Consider the following 19,813-nt stretch of genomic DNA (forward strand, 5'->3'; position numbering starts at 1 on the left):
TTATTCTCTTAAGCAACTTTTTTTCTGTGGAAAAGGTTTGACTTATTCCTTCTCTGTATTCTGCCATCTACATTGGTTCCTTCAAAAGTAATGCTTCCACAAACGCAGAAAGCAGGTAACGCTTTGGTGGAGCACATTCTCAGCTACCAAACATTTTTCAGCATAGTCACCACCACTAGCTATGCATTTTCACTAGCAGTGAACAAGAGCCACACTCATGAAAATCTGCACCAGCAGCGGTGCCCCACTGTGTTTCATGGCTGCTATGACTGCACTGTTGCTAGAAAATAGGAAAATGTTGCCCATGTGGTCCATCTTTCATTGCCCTGAACAGATGGAAGTCAGAAGTGCCAAATCTGACCTATACATTGCATGTGGTAGGACAAGCAATTTGCTCCACAGTCTTCTAACTGATATGGAAGCGTGGTGTTACTGTGTTGCAAGAGAAAGGTGGTCATCTTCTCTGACCTGACTGAGCTTAGTCAGCATTGATGGTTGTGGTTCCAGAAAATCCAGGACTCTTTCCTACCTCAAAAGGCAATGAATGACTGTACTCACTGACTGCTGCATATTGAACTTCTTTGATGGGGAATTCACTTGTTGCCACTCCACAATGCTTTCTTGAGTTTGATTTGTAGTGCTCATACCATGTCTCATTACCTGTAATGATGGGATCCAGGAAACGGTCATCTTCAGCTTTCTTTCTGTTCTTTATGTTCCTATGTGAGCATTTTTGGGACCTACCTGGCAGGGACTTTGTGACATTTCAACATTTTTCCAATGCACTGAAGCTGACGTTCAGCTCCATGCACAGTTCCCTGGTTGTAATCTGCTCGTTTGTGTGGAGATGACTGAAAATACTTTGTGGTATGACAGCTGTGCATGGCCATCCAGAACACGGCTCATCTTTCACGTTGCTGTTGCTACTGCTGAAATGTACCACGCACTGCCTCACTGTGCTCACATCCACTGTTTGGTTTCCATCAATGTCCAGCAAGTGTTGATGGATGTCCATGGGTGCTGTTTTTTCTGCATGGAGGAATTCAGTTTTACTTCAAACACACTCCCGTGTCAGCTGTCATTCTGTCAGACCCCCCTCTACTGCCATCTGTCACAGCAACATGGAAGAGAATATTGGTGGGAAGGTCCCACCCTACTGCCATACCACCATCTGCTTCTGACGTTGTGGGCCAACATAACAACATAGGAGGCATTACTTTTGGAGCAGCCCTCATCCGTACACCTAGGAAGCTGTTCCATATTGTTCATTTATCACCTATGTTCAACTTTTGCTGAAGTTAAATAAACTTGTACACGGATAGGAAAACCAGTGCATTCCTAAATGAAGTGTTAGGACATGGGCAGACTAGAGCACAACAAGCACTGTATAAATGTATACTGTGCCTGTGTTTAACACTGCTACCCAGGAGGAAGCATCGTGTGGCACTTATGGCTTTGCCCCTATTCTGGGCTGGGAAGCTCTCCAGCATCACTCCTGCCTGAAGGACATTAGTTGTACAGCTGCCTTCTCATTACTGCTAGCAACTTAAGGCAATGCTGGTGTTGCAGAAGAGCCAGCTTTGTTGTTGTTTTGTTCCTGGGGAGGTTGTTTTGTTGGGACTCATTTGTTGGTTTTGTTTATCCTGCTCCCTAATGGAAACACTAGGACTTGGGCACATCGACCCTTAGCATTTTGGCACATTAGGTAACTCCTCTGCGAGCCCACGCAGGAATCTAGACGACATCAGAAGTACACGTATCAAAACTGGGGTTTCAAAAGGCTGAGTACACAAGGACTAACATGGCCTAGCAATGAACAAATACTATTCAGTAAGGCTGCAACTGTAGATTTAAAAATTAAAAACCACAAGTGACGTGTGGAGAACTTTCCCTGCCCTTTCATTTGAACCAGAATCACATCACTCCTGGCTGTTAAACGAAGAGCTGTGAAGAGCTGTGCATACCTAAAGCATTGGAACTGTGTACCTACTTAGCAGGCTAACCATTAGGTTATGTCACAACTCTACTGTGACACTCATCAGCTATGAGAGCTTGCCAGAAAGCTCAGCAACGTATGTAAAATATGTCTGTCAGAGGGCCTTGTCTTATAAATGGTAGCATCAGCATTAACTTATTCAGTACCACTAAGTTCAGCAGCCCAGACTAATGCTAAACAAGCACTTAAGATATGCTTTATTTTTTTTTTTTTAATCTAAGATACACTAGCTTCATTATTAGTCTTCACACTATACTGCTCTATTTTGTGTCTGCAACACCAGAGTGCAGTTTTGCTTATGTATGAATATGAAAAACTACCAGATTTTTTGCACAAAAGCAAAGGCTGAATTACCATTTTATAACCACCTACCAAGCATCAGCCAACACTTAAAACATAATGATTACAAATTATGGAAAGCTAGGAAAAAAAAAAAAAAAAAAAAAAAGGAGAACTGTATTTTTATTATGACTTGCATTGCCTTAGATTAATATATTTGTACTTCAAGGAAAGTATTAACATAGGCTCACGGCCTGAAATTTCAGCATCTGTTTCACTATGAAATCCAAGGAACTGAATTTAAGAAATGGCATGAGGCATGAGCTCTGAGGTCAAAGATGAGCAAAGGTTTTCAAGATCTCACTGCACACAACTTTATCAGATAGTTTATATTGCAGTTGCTAGCTGTGGCAGTCACTGCCACCCTTACCTACTCTACCTACCCTGAAGGGAAGCTGGCACATATCTATTTATACTGCAGAATGAATGCACGCTAAATTTTAAAGGTTTACTTGGTTCCTAAATCTGCTCGGGCTCCTATCACTCTTTAATTTAGAAATGGAAATTCACAGACATTTAATAAGTTCTACATTAAGGTTAAAATGTAACCTGAAGCTCATGCTTCTAATTGTATAGATATCCATGCCTCCACCCAGAAGCAATGGCTTGTTATTTAACAAGTAGCTTTCCGAAGTAAACACAGTGTCGTTTTTAAGATTCAAACACGTATCAGAGTGAAAGAACTCTGTTAGGCAGTAAAAGCTTCTGGGCTTCCTCACAACCCAAGCTTTGACAAAAGCACTTGCAGCATACAGAACTCAGCACAGCCATGTCAGTTCTGACAAGGAGGTGCTCTAAGAATCACAGGCCTAGCAGAGATGAAGTACAACAGGCCTGAATGCAACTGTGTCTGCTGCCAGGGTGAGGATGCCATGACATAACATCTGCTTTTGCCAAAGTTGTCTGAGTGCCGTAGTTACGTAACCTACTACAAGGAAGTAAACAGACAAAATTAAAAGAGCATCATCTGTTACCTTACAGACAGACAGCTTCATACTTCCTTCTGCTTGATTAAATATAGATTCTGAGAATCTGGACAGTACGCTTCTCACATTTTCAAAGGAATGAAATCGAGACTGAGGGGCTGCACCAGCAACACTTGAAACGCTACCAGTAGCTGCCTACACTCATTATCTTTTGTATAATTAGTGTTAAATGAGCTTGGATACACCAACATCCCAGCCACAAAGCAGGTTCAAATGCGGTTTAGGCATGGAAAAGGTTACCGGATAATTATTTCTGCCTTCACCTTACATCTTAAATGTTTTACAAGCTTCTCAGGTGCTAAGTAAAGCTTTACTGCTAAGCAAGCATAAGCCTTCTGAGTTAAAAGTGTACGTTGTGTGGATAACACATTTCAACTACTGACAGTCAACCACATCTCCCTACAAGGCAGCTAAATTCTCTGCAAATGCCCTTGAAGAACTTCGGACAGCTAAATCAGGTAGTTCACAATTAATTTTAGAATTCTTTAATATTCTTACCAAAAAACAAACAGAATCCCTGAAATATATAGCCTTCCCCTTTATTACTACTATATTCAGACAATGAATATTGCAGAGGAAGCCCAGAACTCCAAGTGGAAGTTCCAGCTAACATTCTCCTCAACCATACTTCTCAGATCAGTTCTTCTTTGCATCAGACAACAGACACCTTTGTAACTACTAGATCGAGCCTGTCAGACATTCAGTCCCAAGTGGATTTAGGCAATCTTGATTTGATTTTCTTCCACACAGCACTGAGAAGGAACTTGAGAGACAGAATTTCGGCTTACCTTCAATTCAGATCTATTAGTTATTGCAGTCTCTCACACAGACTGGAATTACATTTACTGACCACGGAAGTAAATCAGACAAATATAAAACTGTTATCTGACTTCCACAAAAGCTACATCCTAGCAAGTGTGCTGCTCTGCCTCTAAGTACCAGGAAACTGTTGAAATCAATACCTGCTGCAGGCAAAGAAGTGGAAGACGTGGTAGACAGCAGGGTTAATTAAGAAAGAATAGGTCTTGCTGTTACCCTCTTATTCCAAATCCCCTTTAGCTTTCTCCTAAGAGAAGAAAACAAGAATGTATCCAGTAACTGCTAAGAAGCAAGATAAAACAGCCACTCACTAAAAATACCTACTATCTTCAAGGATTTCTTTGGACAAATACAACCACATGTAGTAAGTAAGTGAAACGCAAATGCTTCTTTTTGCCTTGCCAAGCTCCAATAGCACCCAGGTTGGGTTATCTGTTGTTGTTTTGTTTGTTTCTTTGTTTTAAATAAACCAAAGATTTCTGCTATGGAAAAAAAAATAATGTATACGTTTTTATGTTACGTTTATAACAAGGCCTTTAAAGAAAATAGTTACAGGTATTCAACTGCATCAGACTTCAAAAGAAAAAAGATTACACATACAATACAAAAATACAAAAAATATTTTTTTAGAACATACAAACTCAAAAGTCTAAGTGGTCAGAGCTTTCCTAAAATAAAATAAAAAAAATACAACTGAAGATGCACTTTCCTTTCTGCACTTGCAGGTTTAAATTTAACATGAAGAAAGGCTTTAGAGAGAGGATGAAAGCAATTAATATACCGAACTCTACCATCAGTTCCAGGTTAAAATGAAAGCAGTTGTTGATGCTGTCAGGAATTGGAGTTCAGAAAGAACCTTAAGTTTTTTCAAGCTTTTTTGTTATTGTTGCAGCTGTTACTTTGCCATTTTTCCAAATTACTGCAAAAGGCAGACAGACAGGAAGAGGATGAGTTTTATTTCTAGTTGATACTACACGCATTAGGACTGCAAAACCAGGATTTTTTTGAAACCAGATAGCATCCACTGAAGACACAGGCATCAAGGCATTTTTTTTTTTACATGGCAAGACAGGGAAAGTGCATCTTAAGATTTTTCATACTTAAGCAGTGAGTTACTGATTTTTGGTGTGGCTTTTATTCCTTCTAGGCATAGTAAAGAAAACTATTTCAACCAAACGGGCAGCTTAACGTACATTATCTTGTCCTTCTGGTGGTGGCCTTTGTGTACCACTCATTGTTGCATTTAATATTAGTCTCTATTTAATTCACAAGGAAATGCTAACAAGCACTACTGAAGGCTAATGACTTAAGAGGAGCACATTGAAAATACTGACTTATCCTTGTAGTGAATATTCTTTACAGACTGTATCTAATATACAGACAAGGCCCATTTCCTCAGCGTGAAACAGGCCACAGAATGTTACACATCCTACATGAAGTTTTAAACAAAATTAGAGCTAAGTTACCAGAGCCACTCAGAGCAACATAATTTCTAGTTTGCAAAGACTTAACAAAAAGTTAACTGCAGGGGAAAAAAAATAAACCCAGGTTCTTAATGTTTCCTGTTTAAGTTCTTATTCAAATGAATAGTCCAGTAACACTTCTAGCACAAGACAATGCTCACTCTTTAGCAGTATTCCCAAGAGCCAACTGTTTCTCCTGTTAGGAAGAGGGAGCCAGAAATAAGAATGCAAGAGCACTCTATGTTAACCTGATTAAAGAGACAGTAACCTTTTTCCTTCACCTTAATTAATCACTGACAAAAAAAAAAAAAAAAAAAAAAAAAAAATCTTAAAAAGGTACCACTCCAATTTCTTTATTATCTGTAACCTTTTGAAACTAATCACATGGAACTACAAAATTAGCAAACGCCTTGAGATCTGTATACAAAACATAAATTACCTCTAATTTCAAACTCAGTTATTAGTGTACCACTCAAAATCTTAAAAAAGTGGCTCCAAAGATAGTCTTACACCATTCTTAAAAAAGGAGACTGTTCCTTTAATGTTACACCCTCCCCTCCCCCCAGACACCCAAATCTCAATCCACATTGTTTAGTTATTCTCTTGGTCATGGATATTTCCAAGATGAGATTTTATATTTCGCTCCCATAGCTTCTGGTTGTCGGAAAACCCATGCTTTCCTTTATTGAAGGAATTTGGTCCTGCTGAGGTTGGTGTATCCCTGTGAAAAGCAAAACAGCATCAGTTGAGAAAGTCACTTTAACGACAGTAATTAGTGCAACAGGGCACTAAAAAAATCAGTTTGAAGTCCAACCTGCTGCCAGGAACTACCACACATTTCTTTATTTCAGTTATGTCAGGAGTCCTAGCTACTAGCAACTGTCAGTTGGTGAAAAAAACTCATCTGTCTGTGGCATGTCAAGATGAGATGGGGCAGCAGAGGGAGTGGAAATGGCAGTAACTGCTGCTAACTGGGAAGCATTTGTAGTACAGGCAAAGAAGCTGAGGATCCAAATCTACCGTTGGAGAAGAAAATTCACTGAGAAGCAGTAAGCCTGCATTAGCAGGAAGTCAACTCAGGGATCTGATTTTAAAAGCAATCTGTAATGATGAACATCTTCAAAATACATATGCTCAAGATTAATCTCTCTCTTAAGTAAAGCCTTCCCTATATTTAAGATTGACCCTAATGTGCCTCAAATCTGTGTCAAGCAAAAGAGCAATACGTATTTATTTTAAAAGTAAATCAGCTGTTTGTTTGTGTTTTTGTCTCTCCAGAAGACCATCTTCATCTTTCTCTAGCATGAGTTTAAAAATCCGAGCAGACTACAGACCTCAGGGCAACGTGTAAAATGGGGAACTACCAAGATATAAGACTGAGCAGCAAACAAAAACTTGCAGTTTGCAACTCTTGACTACTAATCTCCAAGAAGAAAACTAGTGACGTAGAACAAATTTCTTCCTCAGAAGAAGGCAGCAATTAGATCCAACACAAAAACGTATGCACACTACTCTTAAACTACAATAGAAACACATGATCTATAATTACTGTGCTTGTTTCTGAAGAAAAACTTTTTGAACCATCTTCCTGTATTTGTAAGCCATCTGCAAGACTTGAACTTGATATTCTTCCATGCTCACCCTTCTTCAAACCACAGTTCACAGCTGACTTACCTTCCAATGTTCTTCATACGCATCTTAGCTTCTGGAGGCATTTCCTCTGGTTCACTCTACAGTGGAAAAAGGAGTTCAGAGTGTGGCTGGCCATTATCTTATGAACATCTCAATGCTAAATTATGAATGCAGCCCAACAGGAAAGCAATGTGATTTAGAAAAAATAAATAAAAACAAACAATTCCTCTGATCATCTCTGTGCAAGAAGGAGCAGCAACACGACCATGAAATACTTAAGAAACCAAAAAGAGCAGAACTTCTCTTTGCCTGTCTTTTATGAAGCCCAGAGAAAGCAACCAGTAATTCCAATGATGTATATTTCGTTTTCAAGGAAAAGTTATCAGTATATTTAACAATTTTTGAACCAGTAGAGTACTACAGAATTGTACATACTTAAATGGAAAATCAGGAGATGCTTCTAAGCATAAAATCCCTGTCACTTATATTAAAAAAAAAAAAAAAATTAAATGACTTGCTGTCTCCTCCTAACTCTAACCTGCACCAATGGGACTCTAAGTTGTGTCAATCACCGGCTTACTACTCACATCTTCATCTTCATTGAAAGCCGCTGCTACAGAAAGGGTTTTTGGAGCAAGGGTTGGAACGGGCTCTTTAGGCTTCTGAAAGAGACCAAATACACGAGTAAAGTTAAATCTACTAACTCAAGAAAAGAAAAAAAAAAAAGAAAAAAAAAAAAGAAAGCTACCCTTTGCATTTTAAATAACACGGTAAAACAAAGTCAAACATTTTCACTGAAACTGAAGGGGGCAATGAGGAGGAAAAGTATTTTATTTTGAATCAGAACAGATGAAGGTTTCTTTTGAATCAGAACAGATGAAGGTTTCTCTGATGAAAAGGAAAATGGCTGCTCATCTGTGCAAAAAATTCTTCGAAAAGCTGGTTGAGCCTTCTCAGATTACAGCTCCCCATAAGTAAATCTCAACTTACCAGCACACTGCGGGGACACACAGCCACTGGTGCATGACTTGAACAATTAGATCAGAACCCAAATAAGCTGTTGTATTAAGAATTTTACTTCGCTACCATTTTCATTATTCTTTTTGGAGTACTCATTAATGCCAAGAAGTTGGATACATTTATTTTCTTGCTTTTTCACAGATAAACAGCTTTCTGTCACTCACGCTACAGAGGCCTGAACAGTATAAAGGTCCTCTGAAAAAGTACTTTTTAGACTTCTGGTAAATAACTTCCACTATTTCAAGCACATCAAGCTATTGAACTCATGATCGCCACATGTAATAGAGTCACTTCTGATGTCTTCTCTGCAAGACCACTAAGGAAGTGCTGAATCATCAGTAACAGCTTGCTTCAACAGCACTTTTATCTAAATCAATTATATGCACTGCTTCATCCATCACCACTTTACTGGTTATCGTTTTGTATACATTCATATTTTGGAAGCTGATACTGCGGAATAATCCTCAGACCACTGCCTACAGCTCATCCAATATCCTATAGTATATAAATATTGTGTCATCTCTTAAAAGCATCAGCTCCAGAGGAATGGGTAGCATAGTAAGAAAAAAGGAAAAAAACTAAACTAAAAGGAAACAGGCTGAGCTACAGCACTGTCATAAATGGTACAATGTCAATCACCCACTAAACTCAGTGAGCCAGAAATCCTGAGATAAATTTACTGCCATTGGAAATAGCTTCCTACATGAAAAATCTGAGTTTGCTAGTTGCTCAGAAGGCAGATCTGCCAATTTTTCAGTCTGATCTGACCTAATTGTGTTTATACCCTGGAATGCTGCTAGCCCAGGTTTCCTTCCCATGTGAAAATAACAGACAACTCTTTTCATCTTCTGCAGATCTGCACAATGCTGGCACTGCAGGTGCAAGTCTTTCATGATTACAGTCTGAACTTAATCCAGACAAGAATCTATAACCTAGCCATCGCAGTGGAATGTATAAGGGAAGTATAAATGAACCATTCAATACAAGGGGAGCATCTGGCTTCTCCTTGCTTGAGCTAGTACAGGTCTACTTTGTAGTAAGGAGAAGCATCAGGTTCACTTCAGAACAAGCACAAGGATAACCTTCACTGTTTATCGCAAAGCATAAGAATTCTTAGAGATCTGTGCAATGAGGTCTTATCTCTTGCACATTATTTCAATTGTCTTTTCAAACAAATCCTTCAAAAAGGTTACAAAACATGCAGCAGGAAATGAATCACACTGACCTTGCAAGTAACAAGCTGAGTTATGAAAAACAAACTACACTGCCCCATGCAAAGACAAGATCTTCAGAATGGAAGACTTACTAAGGCCACCTCAGAGAGCGCTTGCTTTCATGAAGCTTTAAGCATCCCATGCAACGAAGCTCCCAGCTCTCATTTCAAAGTGACTTGAACAGATTAATGAGTCTGCTCATTTCCCTCAGGAAATTATTCCAGACTATCAAATTTCATTACAAAATTACTGTGCGTATTCAGAGATCTATAGTTAATTTCCACCAGGTTTTATGCTTCCTAAGACAACTGACCTGGTATTAATCACCTTGAAGTACTTACATATGCATGACTAGGTGGCTCTGCAATGCTTTCTTAATCTTCATCCAAGTCACCCACATTTCATTCAAGATCTGCCTTCTGCAAGGAAGCCTCCCCACAGTACATCCCCTTTTCCTTAAAATTCAAAGCCCGCAGACAACTTACATTTGCTGCTAGTTTGATGGATATTGCAGATGCCTTCTTTGATGTCTGACTGCCTATGGAAAATCCAAACTTGGACATTTTGGCAGGGGCAGGCTTTGTGATAAAGTCTTCAGCTTCTTCATTAGCTGCCCGTTTCTCTGCGCTGCGACTCGAACTTTCCCCTCCATTACTGGAAGAAACAGTCTTAGTTTTCACAGGTTTTTCTGCCTCTTCTTCAGGTCCTGGTGAAGTCGAAACAACTTACCAAGATGAGCTATTTTTACTGAGCAGATTGATGGGAGCAGCAACCTCAAAAAGCATTATACTTTGAGTGCAATAGGTTAGGTGCTTTAAGTGACAGCAGTTGTCACCAATGTACATTTAGTGGACAGCAAAACACAAAGCAGAAGAAATCACAAGCACTCCACTATTAATACAGAACTTCCCATGTACGAGCCACGAAAAGAATCTTGAAGCACAATCTATTTATTTAGTATGGAAGTCAAAGTTCACGTAGTAAATTAAGTGCAGATGACTAAATCTCTTTAGGGTTTAAGTTGCAATAGATAAAGTTTCACAAACTAGAATCCCAATTCCAAACCTAGAGCAGATGACCTAAGTTAAAATTAATTCTACTAAATTTTTATAACAACGTGTCCATGCCAGTCTCTTGGCCTGTCTGGCACAACTCTAAGACCAGGGAAGTGCCTACAGTCAGGCCGGCTGTCTCAGTCATTTTTCAAGTCACTGCTTGTCCGCATCTCATCTGTAATAAATTTGCCAAGCTCTGCTTGAGAAAGGAATCAGCACTGAGAAAACATATATATAGATTTCATCTTTTCTATTTTTGCATAAAATCGTAGAAGAACACAGTAGTTGAACAGTGGTCCACAGAAGAAGGACTTGAATCACATTTTCATTTCCTACAGACGCGGTTGCCTCAGCTATGCCAAGGGACAAAGGTGCCCTTGGAACACTCACAGTGAACATAGCAAACACTTCAGCAAAAATACATTTCTCTGCTGCTGCAATAAGCAAATCACTGCAGTAGCAGATGGAAAAAAAAAAAAAAAAGAAAAGCATGCATTAGAGAAAAGACAGGCAAGTGCTCATACTATCAGTCTAAGAAAAACCAGCAGTGGTTTCTCATCAAGTTGAGAAGAAGACTCTCCGCAAACAGCAAATTCAGACTATGAGGGAAGAAAAGTTCTTGGTATTGCTCTCTAGCAACAAAAAGCAGACAAATAAAGCAGAGCAATGGGGGAGAAGCTAGTCTGAACTGGGGGTCACAAGATTGTACCTCTGGGATTAAAATTAAAAAAAAAAAAGAAGAAAAAAGCAAAGAGTGTCAGGAGAAAGGAAAATTAAGGACGTGAGGAAATCCTGAAAAGAAAAAATGAAAGACGTACGCTCCAATTTGGCAGGTCTGTTGGGTTGGGTTTTGGTAGCGGTACTTATTTGTTTTGTTTTTAATTGCCTTAATTTTCACTGCTGCTCAATATTGACATTTTTCAGGCATCCATTCAGTACACTTACTACCTATCTACCAACTCTGTGTTGCTACTTCCTAAATCAGAAGTGTTGTCTCAGTAACAGAACATATAGACTTTCTACCCTAATGTTCAAGTTGTCAAGATAGTGAGAGACAGGAACAAAAATTGATTTCTCATTCATCATTGGGAAAATGGTAGATAACAAATTTCTTTCTTACACAGATGTAAAAAATTCTAACTTCACTCTATTAAAAAATAGCACTAGTCTGCATCACTGGAAATCTGACTCAAATTATAAGCGTGAAAGCAACAAAGACAAAAGAGAAACAGGCACCATTTTCACTAGTGACCTTGGGTACCGGTTGCTCTCTTAAGACAGCTTTCAAACAGAACTTTCCAGGGCTATGAGAAGCTCTTTACAGCTTTTTCATGAAACAGAATATTCAATTACTATTCTAACCTAGGTACATCACAGCTTGCAAGGTGATGTGAGGGCAGGGATAAGATTCAATGGCCCGGAAAGCTTTGGAATGGTTGATCTAGAAGCCTGCCTCTAAGGCAACCACAACAGCTCAAACTTCAGGTCACACTGGACCATTCCAGGCTCCTAAACTCTCGCTGGCTTGAAGCTAAATCAAATTATGATACCCTACAGCTTAATAATTTGACTGCAAATTCTAGAACATCACTAAACAAACATGAAGCCTGAGACCATCTAGAGTTGGCTGTACCAACTCCCACACACTTTTTCTCACCCTTCTCCAGGAAATGTTAAATAGCCTCCCTCACAAAATTAGATCCTACTGCCATTGCTTTTGCCAGGCTCTACTTGGGACAGACTGCAGATTGCTGAAATAAATGGTTTCCTTACAAAAACTTGCTTGATGAAGGTGCTACAAATGGCTCAAGACAACCGGGGGGGAGGAACTGCTGTACTATTCTATTTCCAGAGGAAACAGTTAGAAACAAAGATGCAGATCATTCCTTAAGCAGGTCTCTGTTATTTCCCCAGCCAATGCAGACATATTTTTAAAGAATTTTTACTATTTCCTAGGGATTTCTAGATAGCCCTATTTCACCTATCACAAGCACCACTGCTATTTGGAAATCTACCTCTGACCAGTGCTTTTTTCATGGATCACAGTAACAACACTGTCTCTGGTGACAGCAATAGGATCCAAGTGATCAGCATGGAGCTGTGTCAGGGGAGGAGCAGCTGGGGGTTAGGGACAGGTTCCACACCAAAGGGCAGTGGGCATGGAATGAGCTGCCCAGGGCTGAGGGCACGGCCCCAAGTTGCTGGGTTCAAGAATCTTTTGGATAGTGCTCTCAGACATAGGCTTTGAATATTAGTTGGTTCTGTGTGGAACCAAGAGTTGGACTTGATGATCCTTCTGGGTCCTTTCCAACTCAGGATACTCTATAATTCTATGATAAGAAGCCACACTGCTTCATATTTGAGTTTTCCTCACAGGCATCAACAAGCTGTACGTGCACGTGGACATCTTTTCACTGCCTTGATGCTAGAAGTGACAAGAGCAACAATGCTGAATGCAGAGCATTTTGGGCTATCTTCCCCCAGGAGTGGGACTGAATTTCAACTACGTTAACTTCGAGAAGAAAAACATCGATTTTGGCAAAAAACAGAAGGCTCTAGATTGCTTTAAAAAGTCACTGGGGAATAACAGCCAGCATTAGGGCTAATGTAACATAACTCATTAACATCACATTCCAGCACACCAGAGAAGTAGGTGGTACAGTATGGACACTGGGCAGAGTAATACTGGCCAGTTATAATATTGCACACACAAAATGAGAAATAAAGTAGTAATAATAAAAACAGAACATGAATCCAGGAATCACCACTCATATTTGGTGATCAGACATACGATTCATTCTTAACACTATCCTATTTGGTTTACAAGCCAAATTTAATCTTCCAACAGATCAAAGAAGTGCCTTCTGTTTCTAGCAATATTTAATTCAAAACCAGGGAAGGGAAGCTTTAACAAGTCACCGTTTTCCCAATGTTAAGTCATACAAAAAGAAAGCAGGCAAGAAGGAAAGACACATGATAAAACATTCCAGGAGAACCAATGATAAGCAGTACATGAGGAGACAGAAATATCTAAATAATACAAAACTAAATAATAAACTTGTGGATTGCTGCCAAGCAAAAAAAAAAAAAAAACCAAAAAAAAAAACACCTTGTGATGCTCAAGATGGCACACAGGGGATATTCACTGTATCACTACTCCCCAGGCGCTTCAGTTGTTAAAGCCAACGTTGAGTGTTTCAATGGTAATCGTGAAATCTCTCTCAATACACGGCAGAATTATTCCGCGTATTTTTTCATTAAAATAAAGAAATAAGAGAACGCCTTAGCGCGGCAGGGCGAATTCGCCGGCCACAAGCGCTGCCATGAGGCCGAAGCGGCCCCAGGCGCCGTGCCCAGCCCGCGGCCTCCCCTTCCGCGCAGCCCCTCAGGCCCGGTCAGGCCCGGGCCGCCCCTCACCCCAGGGCCGGGCACACGACGCAGCGCAGCGCGGCCCGGCCCAGGCCAGTCTATCCGCCCCTGGGGCGGCACTCCCCGCGCCCCCCACCCCCGGGGGACGCCCCCGGTCCCACAGCACGCCCCACGGGCCCGCGGCGAGAGGCGCTGCACGTTCACCTCCTGCGGGCGGCGGCCGCCTCGCCTTCTCCCCCTCCGCTCTGCCGTCCGCCATTTTCCCCCGCCTCCGCCTCCCGCGCAGCGCATGCGCGCCGCGACGTCGCGGCTCCACCACCTCCCGCTCCTCCCACGGCCATGGAGAAGGCACAGCGGCCGTACCGGAAGCGGAAGCCGCGCATGGAGGGCGGAAAGAAGTTCAAGCGGCGCTCGTGTGGTACATTTCCGGCAGGCGGGGGCCAGAGCCGGCGCGAGCTGAGTGATGCTCTCCGGACTGCGGCAAAGTCATCCCGCTTCCCTCTCTCCCAGCCGTTTCCTCACTAGAAAAAAAAATAAATCAGAGGGCCCCGTTCTTCGTTTTCCTGGATACAAACCACTATATGCGATCGGTAATTTGAAGCACCAGCATACGCAATTGATGAAATCAAGACGCTTTAATTGCCTATGAACGAATCCAGATGCTTCTCGCATTCATACGGTGCCCATTGACGCCCTGCAGTCTGACCACCGGGTGTTGCAGACTGATCCATGTACACTGAGCTGTCATAAAAAATAAAAGGCACTCTGCACGTCTTTAAGTATTCACTGAGATGACTTTATCATCTCAGAACTTCCAGTAGTCTGGCAAATGTGCAGTACACAGACTGAAAACAGTCATTCGCAGGGAAAAGCCACTCAAAAGAGCGCGAGGTATTTTTTGGCAGGTTCAGGAAACTCTGGGATATTCTTTCCTAACTGTGAATTCCTTTGTCCCAGAACACTCAGAGACAAACCGCGCAACTTCCACAACTCCCCAAACTCACATTAAAAGAGCAGAGAAGCATTGGCATAGGCTGCCCAGGGAGGTGTTGCAATCACCATCCCTACAGGTGTTTCAGAACTGTGTGAATGTAGCACTGAGAAACATGGCTAGTGGGCATGGTGGGATGGGTTGGTGGTTGGATTAGATGATCTTAACGGTCTTTTCCAGCATTAACAATTTTGTGATTCCATGTCTAATGTCAGTTTATGCACCAAAAACAAGGAAAAGTGTCTTCTTTTTGGTCTCGCCTAATCTTTTAGAATAAGGCTGTGGATTTGCAAACCCACAGCACTCAGGTATTCCTTGGAGAACAAACTTCATATTTTTTAAGAATCACCCTTAGCCATTATGACTCCAGTGAACAGATTCATATACGGTGTAATCTAATTTCTATTGCATAATTTCAGAAGTGTGCAAGTAAATTCAAGCAGACCCAATAACACAGTCATTAAAAAAAAGAAACGCTCTAACGAAAGTCTTTTTGAACTAGTCCAATAAATTTTAGTGACAAACAGTAATTACAGAATACAGTCCCAGAAGTCTCAAGAAATTGGCACATTTAGGGTTATAGCTTGCCTGTGAAATAATTTTCTTCTCCATCACTCTATTTTTGTGTTAGCCTCTTGGAGTAGTTGTTTGCAAATCGCTTTTGTGATTCTTCTGGTCTCTTCCCAAGTTTAAGCACGTTGATCAAGTTTAAGGTTTTTTTCAGTTCATGCATAGGCTTGTTTACAAAGCCACAGTACTTTCTTTTGGGAACAAATTCCAGAGCCTTCTTCCAATCTCCAGTATCTTTCAAGGTTAATAAAATATGCATCATCTGATCCAGCGTGAGATTTTTAGCACCAGAATTCCACAGCAAGTATTTCTCCAATGGAAGGGCTGCAGTCTCTAGCCCCAGTCGTTTTGCCTGTGCTAAAGAAACTCCTGTTTTTATACTCTTGTCAACTATAGACCCGACAATGTAGATTTTGTTATGATCAAAAGTTTTCATTACTTTGGGAGAATCAGCAGTCAGATAGACAAGCTTATCCTTTGGAAAGATGTTTGTGTAGCACTGGTCTGTCACTGTGATAAGCAGTTTGTCCCACGCTCCTCTATAATGTTTGATAAATTCCTTATGATACAGACTATCATCTTTGAAATTACAGAAGTGAATGTGGAACGGATCCACAGATCTTCGATTACAGCCTTCACTTAATACTATTTGTCTCACTGTATTTGCTACTTCCCTGACAGACATGTACTTTTCATAAGACATATCAAACACTAGAGGTTGCCCAAAGATCATAGACTGAGCAACTCTCCAGTTGTATGCTTTATCCATAGAGCTGCTCCACAAACAAACAAATGGATTCTTCTTGGGCTCTTCAGTTTCTGAAGCTCCCTCTTGCGTTTCCAGCCTCCTTTCCCTTTTTTCATCCATCTTTCTTTTGTTGCTTTTCTTATACAGTTCTTTAAGATGCAAAAATTTTAAATACTTCTTTTGGGCTGATTTGGAAGGACATTCTATAAAAGCTTTTAGCTGTTCTTCACTGATTTTTTCAGGAACTGCTCTACCAACTAGCCTCCACAACTCCAAAGTCTCACGTGCCGCAGCCAAAGCAGAGATCTCCTTAGGCTCAGAGACTGTCTCACTGACATCCTGCAACCCAGACTTCATTACTTTCTTCCACGCATCCAAATCTACTTTTTCTGAGGAACTGCGTGAATTGTCCTCTTTCAGGCAAGGTGACAGAATCAGAGTTCTACTCAGTGGAAACAAATCTCGTTTCATCCCATGCTGTATTGAAAATGAGAAGGCAGAGCATCTTACAATTTTTTTCAGAAGCAAATTAGCAGCCCGCATACTTGAACATGTGCTGTGTTCAAACAATTATCTGCAAAAAAGCACAAGAGGGGGAAAAACTTCTCAGAAGTCATGAAGAAAACATAGATGTTCATCCTTATTACTGCTGACAGACAGCAAGTTACTTCCTGAGGAATACCAGGAATTCCTCCTTCCACTATTGCTTTTCTACTGTACTTAAAAACAACGTATATGGCACTGTTACGAACAGGTGTGTTTAGCTCTACTGCTTAAAACAGCTGTACCTAATGCAATTCAAAATGCAGTCAGTCTCTCAGTAGTGTTCATTTTCAGCTACCATTTGACAAATACGAACTTTGCAACAGAAGCAAGCAGAATGCTGCATGGAGACTGAAAATAACTTAAAACTACATCCAGACACCTACCTAATTTCTTTTTTATTTTAGTACCTGTTTTAATTCTTCTATACGCTTCCATATAATAGGACGCTGAGCTCCTACAACTACCACTGCTATAGTTTTGCAAAGCCAACAGTACTGCCAAGGAAGGAACGCTTATATACCTTGAGGTCCTTATTCCTGGCTCTCTTAGCAGCACAAATACTTCACTGTAAGAATGAAATTGAGGCTATGGAGAGTGTCCAAGGAGAAGCAATGAAGCTGCTGAAGGGTCTGAAGCACAAATGTTATGAGGAACAGCTGAGGGAACTGGGATTGCAGACCTTACTGCTTCCTAGGGCTACCTGGAAGGAGGTTGTAGTGAGGTGGGGGTTGGCCTCTTCTCCCGTGTGACAGGGATAGGATAAAAGGGAAAGGTCTCAAGTTGCACCAGGGGAGGTTCAGGTTGGATATTAGGAAAAGTTTCCTCTCAGTAGTGGTGAGGCATTGACACAGGCTGCCCAGGGAGGTGGTGGAGTCACTGTCCCTGGAGGATTTCAAGAGCCGTGTGGATGTGGCACTGAGGAATACAGTGGGCGCATGGTAGTGATGGGCTGATGGTTCGACTAAGATGATCTCAGCGGTCTTTTCCAACCTTAACAATTCTATGATTTCTGAGGCTGCACTATGAACCAAACCCAAACTGATCTTAAGGCCTACTGCTGGGGAGAGGAGGAATGCTAATGATCAACCCTACTAAAGGAGATTACATACCTGGGCGAGCGCGACTAACAGTTCCCGCACACGACCCCGATCCTCGCCGCCATCTCCTGCGCGTCGGGAAGGCGGGAGCGCGGCTCCGCGCGTGCGCGGGGAGGAGTCAGTCCGTTCGCTTTCTTGCCCGGGCCTGCTGGCCCATCTCTGCGTTCTGCGGGTTCTGAACAGTCGTTCCGGCGATCACCTGCCCGTTGCAACGGTCGGAGCCCCAGGGCTGTATCTCCGCGCGTTTGGGCTCCCGGCGCGGGCGGGCTGGCTCGCTGATTTCATTTTGTCATCCTTCATCTTTTTTTTTTTTTCTTTCTGTGATCGTCAGGAGAGGGGGGTCGGTAGAGGCTGCGCGCTGGCAGGATGAGTTTCCTGCTGCCCAAGCTGAGCTCTAAGAAGGAGGTGGATCAGGCCATAAAGAGCGTGGCAGAGAAGGTTTTGGTCCTCCGGTTCGGAAGAGATAACGATGCTGTCTGTCTGCAGCTCGATGATATTGTAAGAGGTCTTTTTTTTATCTTTTTCCTTTTTTTTTTTTTTTTTTTCTCCTTCAATATAAATGAAGACTCCAGATATACCTGTTGTTCACAGGACAGTGCCATAGGTTGTGTTTGGGTGATAGGGTGCCTGATAAAGATGGTGGTAGTGTTTGCGGCTGACACTTAAAAGTAACACGAATTCATACCCTCGACAGTTTGACACTTTAGCATGCATGCATGTATAAAGTGCTAGAGGTAGATGGGACATTCCAGCCCTGCTTAAACTGATAGGATCTAATGGAGATGGGCTTCATAAAGCTTGATGCCTTTATTACCACTTCTGTCTCAATCCATTTTCTCCCTGTCTGCCTCATTCTTGTCAGCTTGCCAAGACAGCTCATGACCTGAGTAAGATGGCAGTCATCTACCTGGTGGATGTGAACAAGGTTCCTGTGTACACCCAGTATTTTGACATCAGCTATATTCCATCCACCGTATTTTTCTTCAATGGACAGCACATGAAGGTTGATTATGGGTATGTCATCCCACCTGACATTGTCTGTTACATTTATAGTAATTTAACAGTCTCTGTGTTACCTTGTCTACAACAGGTAATGCTTGAAAACTGTATTGCTGTTGATAGAATCTGCACTGATATGTGAGAAGGTGGAAGTACATAGCATTAAAAAGTAGTTTGAAACACTCTGACATTGTAAGTAGGTACCAGCTGTGAAATATGCTGGACTCTGTAAAACAGGGCATGATTAAAACCCTAGACACAACACTGCACCTTCTTGGACTTCGGATATCAGGTCATAGTATATTCCTGACTTGGTTGATGTGGTTCTTTCAGAATCAACAAGTCAAAATCCTTAATTTCATTATACAACTTTTCTTGTCTATGTTTTTGTTTTGAATGTTTCAATGTTTCAATACTACTTTTATTCTATGCTTATCTTTAGGTCTCCAGATCACACCAAATTTGTAGGAAGCTTCAAAACAAAGCAAGACTTCATAGATCTGATTGAAGTGATTTACCGTGGTGCCATGCGCGGAAAGCTTATTGTGAGAAGTCCTATTGATCCCAGCAATATTCCTAAATATGACCTTCTTTACCAAGGAATTTAGTGGCTGACCTGAGTTAAAGAGTTATGGGAATGGCAGATATTCTAGATATGTTTTTCCTCAGCATTTTTATCCACTGCTGACACCATGGCACACTGAGCATTTATAGTGAAGGATCATATTGGTCTCTTTCTGAAGACAGACATTCTGTCACTTAGTACTTCTGTCACAAATAAAGCTACTTGTTAACATCTACAATTCACGTAAGTGACTGTACTTGAGTGTCATGCTGACCAGCAGCTGTAGAACAGATATGCTGCTTGTATGCATAATGATGGCATCAGCACAATGTTCATAAGTGAACTAAACAGTAGTGTACTCTATTAATTCAATACTACTTTCATTCAAATATGATATTAGCCAA

General features: G+C 41.2%; 3 protein-coding genes across 3 annotated transcripts; 1 reads left to right on the forward strand and 2 right to left on the reverse strand.

Moving 5' to 3' along the window:
• Positions 1-2,441: 2,441 nt before the first annotated feature.
• On the reverse strand, positions 2,442-14,178 carry LOC122177833 (PEST proteolytic signal containing nuclear protein). Its single transcript, XM_042867573.1, has 5 exons — positions 14,098-14,178; positions 9,955-10,175; positions 7,823-7,897; positions 7,278-7,333; positions 2,442-6,324 (listed from the first exon to the last, which is right to left on the reverse strand). The coding sequence occupies exons 1-5, from the start codon at positions 14,150-14,152 to the stop codon at positions 6,195-6,197; spliced, it is 537 nt and encodes a 178-aa protein (XP_042723507.1). The 5' UTR covers positions 14,153-14,178; the 3' UTR covers positions 2,442-6,194.
• Positions 14,179-15,374: 1,196 nt separating this feature from the next.
• Positions 15,375-17,943, reverse strand: TRMT10C (tRNA methyltransferase 10C, mitochondrial RNase P subunit). Its single transcript, XM_042867572.1, has 2 exons — positions 17,858-17,943; positions 15,375-16,776 (listed from the first exon to the last, which is right to left on the reverse strand). Exon 2 carries the CDS (start codon positions 16,743-16,745, stop codon positions 15,501-15,503), a length of 1,245 nt encoding a protein of 414 aa, XP_042723506.1. The 5' UTR covers positions 16,746-16,776; positions 17,858-17,943; the 3' UTR covers positions 15,375-15,500.
• Positions 17,944-17,975: 32 nt separating this feature from the next.
• On the forward strand, positions 17,976-19,647 carry TXNL4B (thioredoxin like 4B). The gene is made up of 4 exons (XM_042867589.1): positions 17,976-18,059; positions 18,177-18,343; positions 18,708-18,859; positions 19,287-19,647. The coding sequence occupies exons 2-4, from the start codon at positions 18,212-18,214 to the stop codon at positions 19,450-19,452; spliced, it is 450 nt and encodes a 149-aa protein (XP_042723523.1). The 5' UTR covers positions 17,976-18,059; positions 18,177-18,211; the 3' UTR covers positions 19,453-19,647.
• Positions 19,648-19,813: the final 166 nt, after the last annotated feature.

Source organism: Lagopus leucura, unplaced genomic scaffold (genome assembly GCF_019238085.1).
Source record: "Lagopus leucura isolate 7727_CA_CO unplaced genomic scaffold, USGS_WTPT01 Super-Scaffold_100001, whole genome shotgun sequence".
NCBI lineage: Eukaryota > Metazoa > Chordata > Aves > Galliformes > Phasianidae > Lagopus > Lagopus leucura.

What these genes read in the sequence shown, in the direction of transcription:
- LOC122177833 (XM_042867573.1), bottom strand. Translation starts at nt 14,152, where the DNA reads ATGGCGGACGGCAGAGCGGAGGGGGAGAAGGCGAGGCGGCCGCCGCCC. An exon ending in GCGGCCGCCGCCCGCAGGAG is followed by an intron (nt 10,176 to 14,097) that starts GTGAACGTGCAG and finishes CGACTTCACCAG; the next exon opens with GACCTGAAGAAGAGGCAGAA. An exon ending in CTTTCAATGAAGATGAAGAT is followed by an intron (nt 7,334 to 7,822) that starts GTGAGTAGTAAG and finishes TTTCCACTGTAG; the next exon opens with AGTGAACCAGAGGAAATGCC.
- TRMT10C (XM_042867572.1), bottom strand. Translation starts at nt 16,745, where the DNA reads ATGCGGGCTGCTAATTTGCTTCTGAAAAAAATTGTAAGATGCTCTGCC.
- TXNL4B (XM_042867589.1), top strand. Translation starts at nt 18,212, where the DNA reads ATGAGTTTCCTGCTGCCCAAGCTGAGCTCTAAGAAGGAGGTGGATCAG. An exon ending in GTCTGCAGCTCGATGATATT is followed by an intron (nt 18,344 to 18,707) that starts GTAAGAGGTCTT and finishes CATTCTTGTCAG; the next exon opens with CTTGCCAAGACAGCTCATGA. An exon ending in CACATGAAGGTTGATTATGG is followed by an intron (nt 18,860 to 19,286) that starts GTATGTCATCCC and finishes GCTTATCTTTAG; the next exon opens with GTCTCCAGATCACACCAAAT.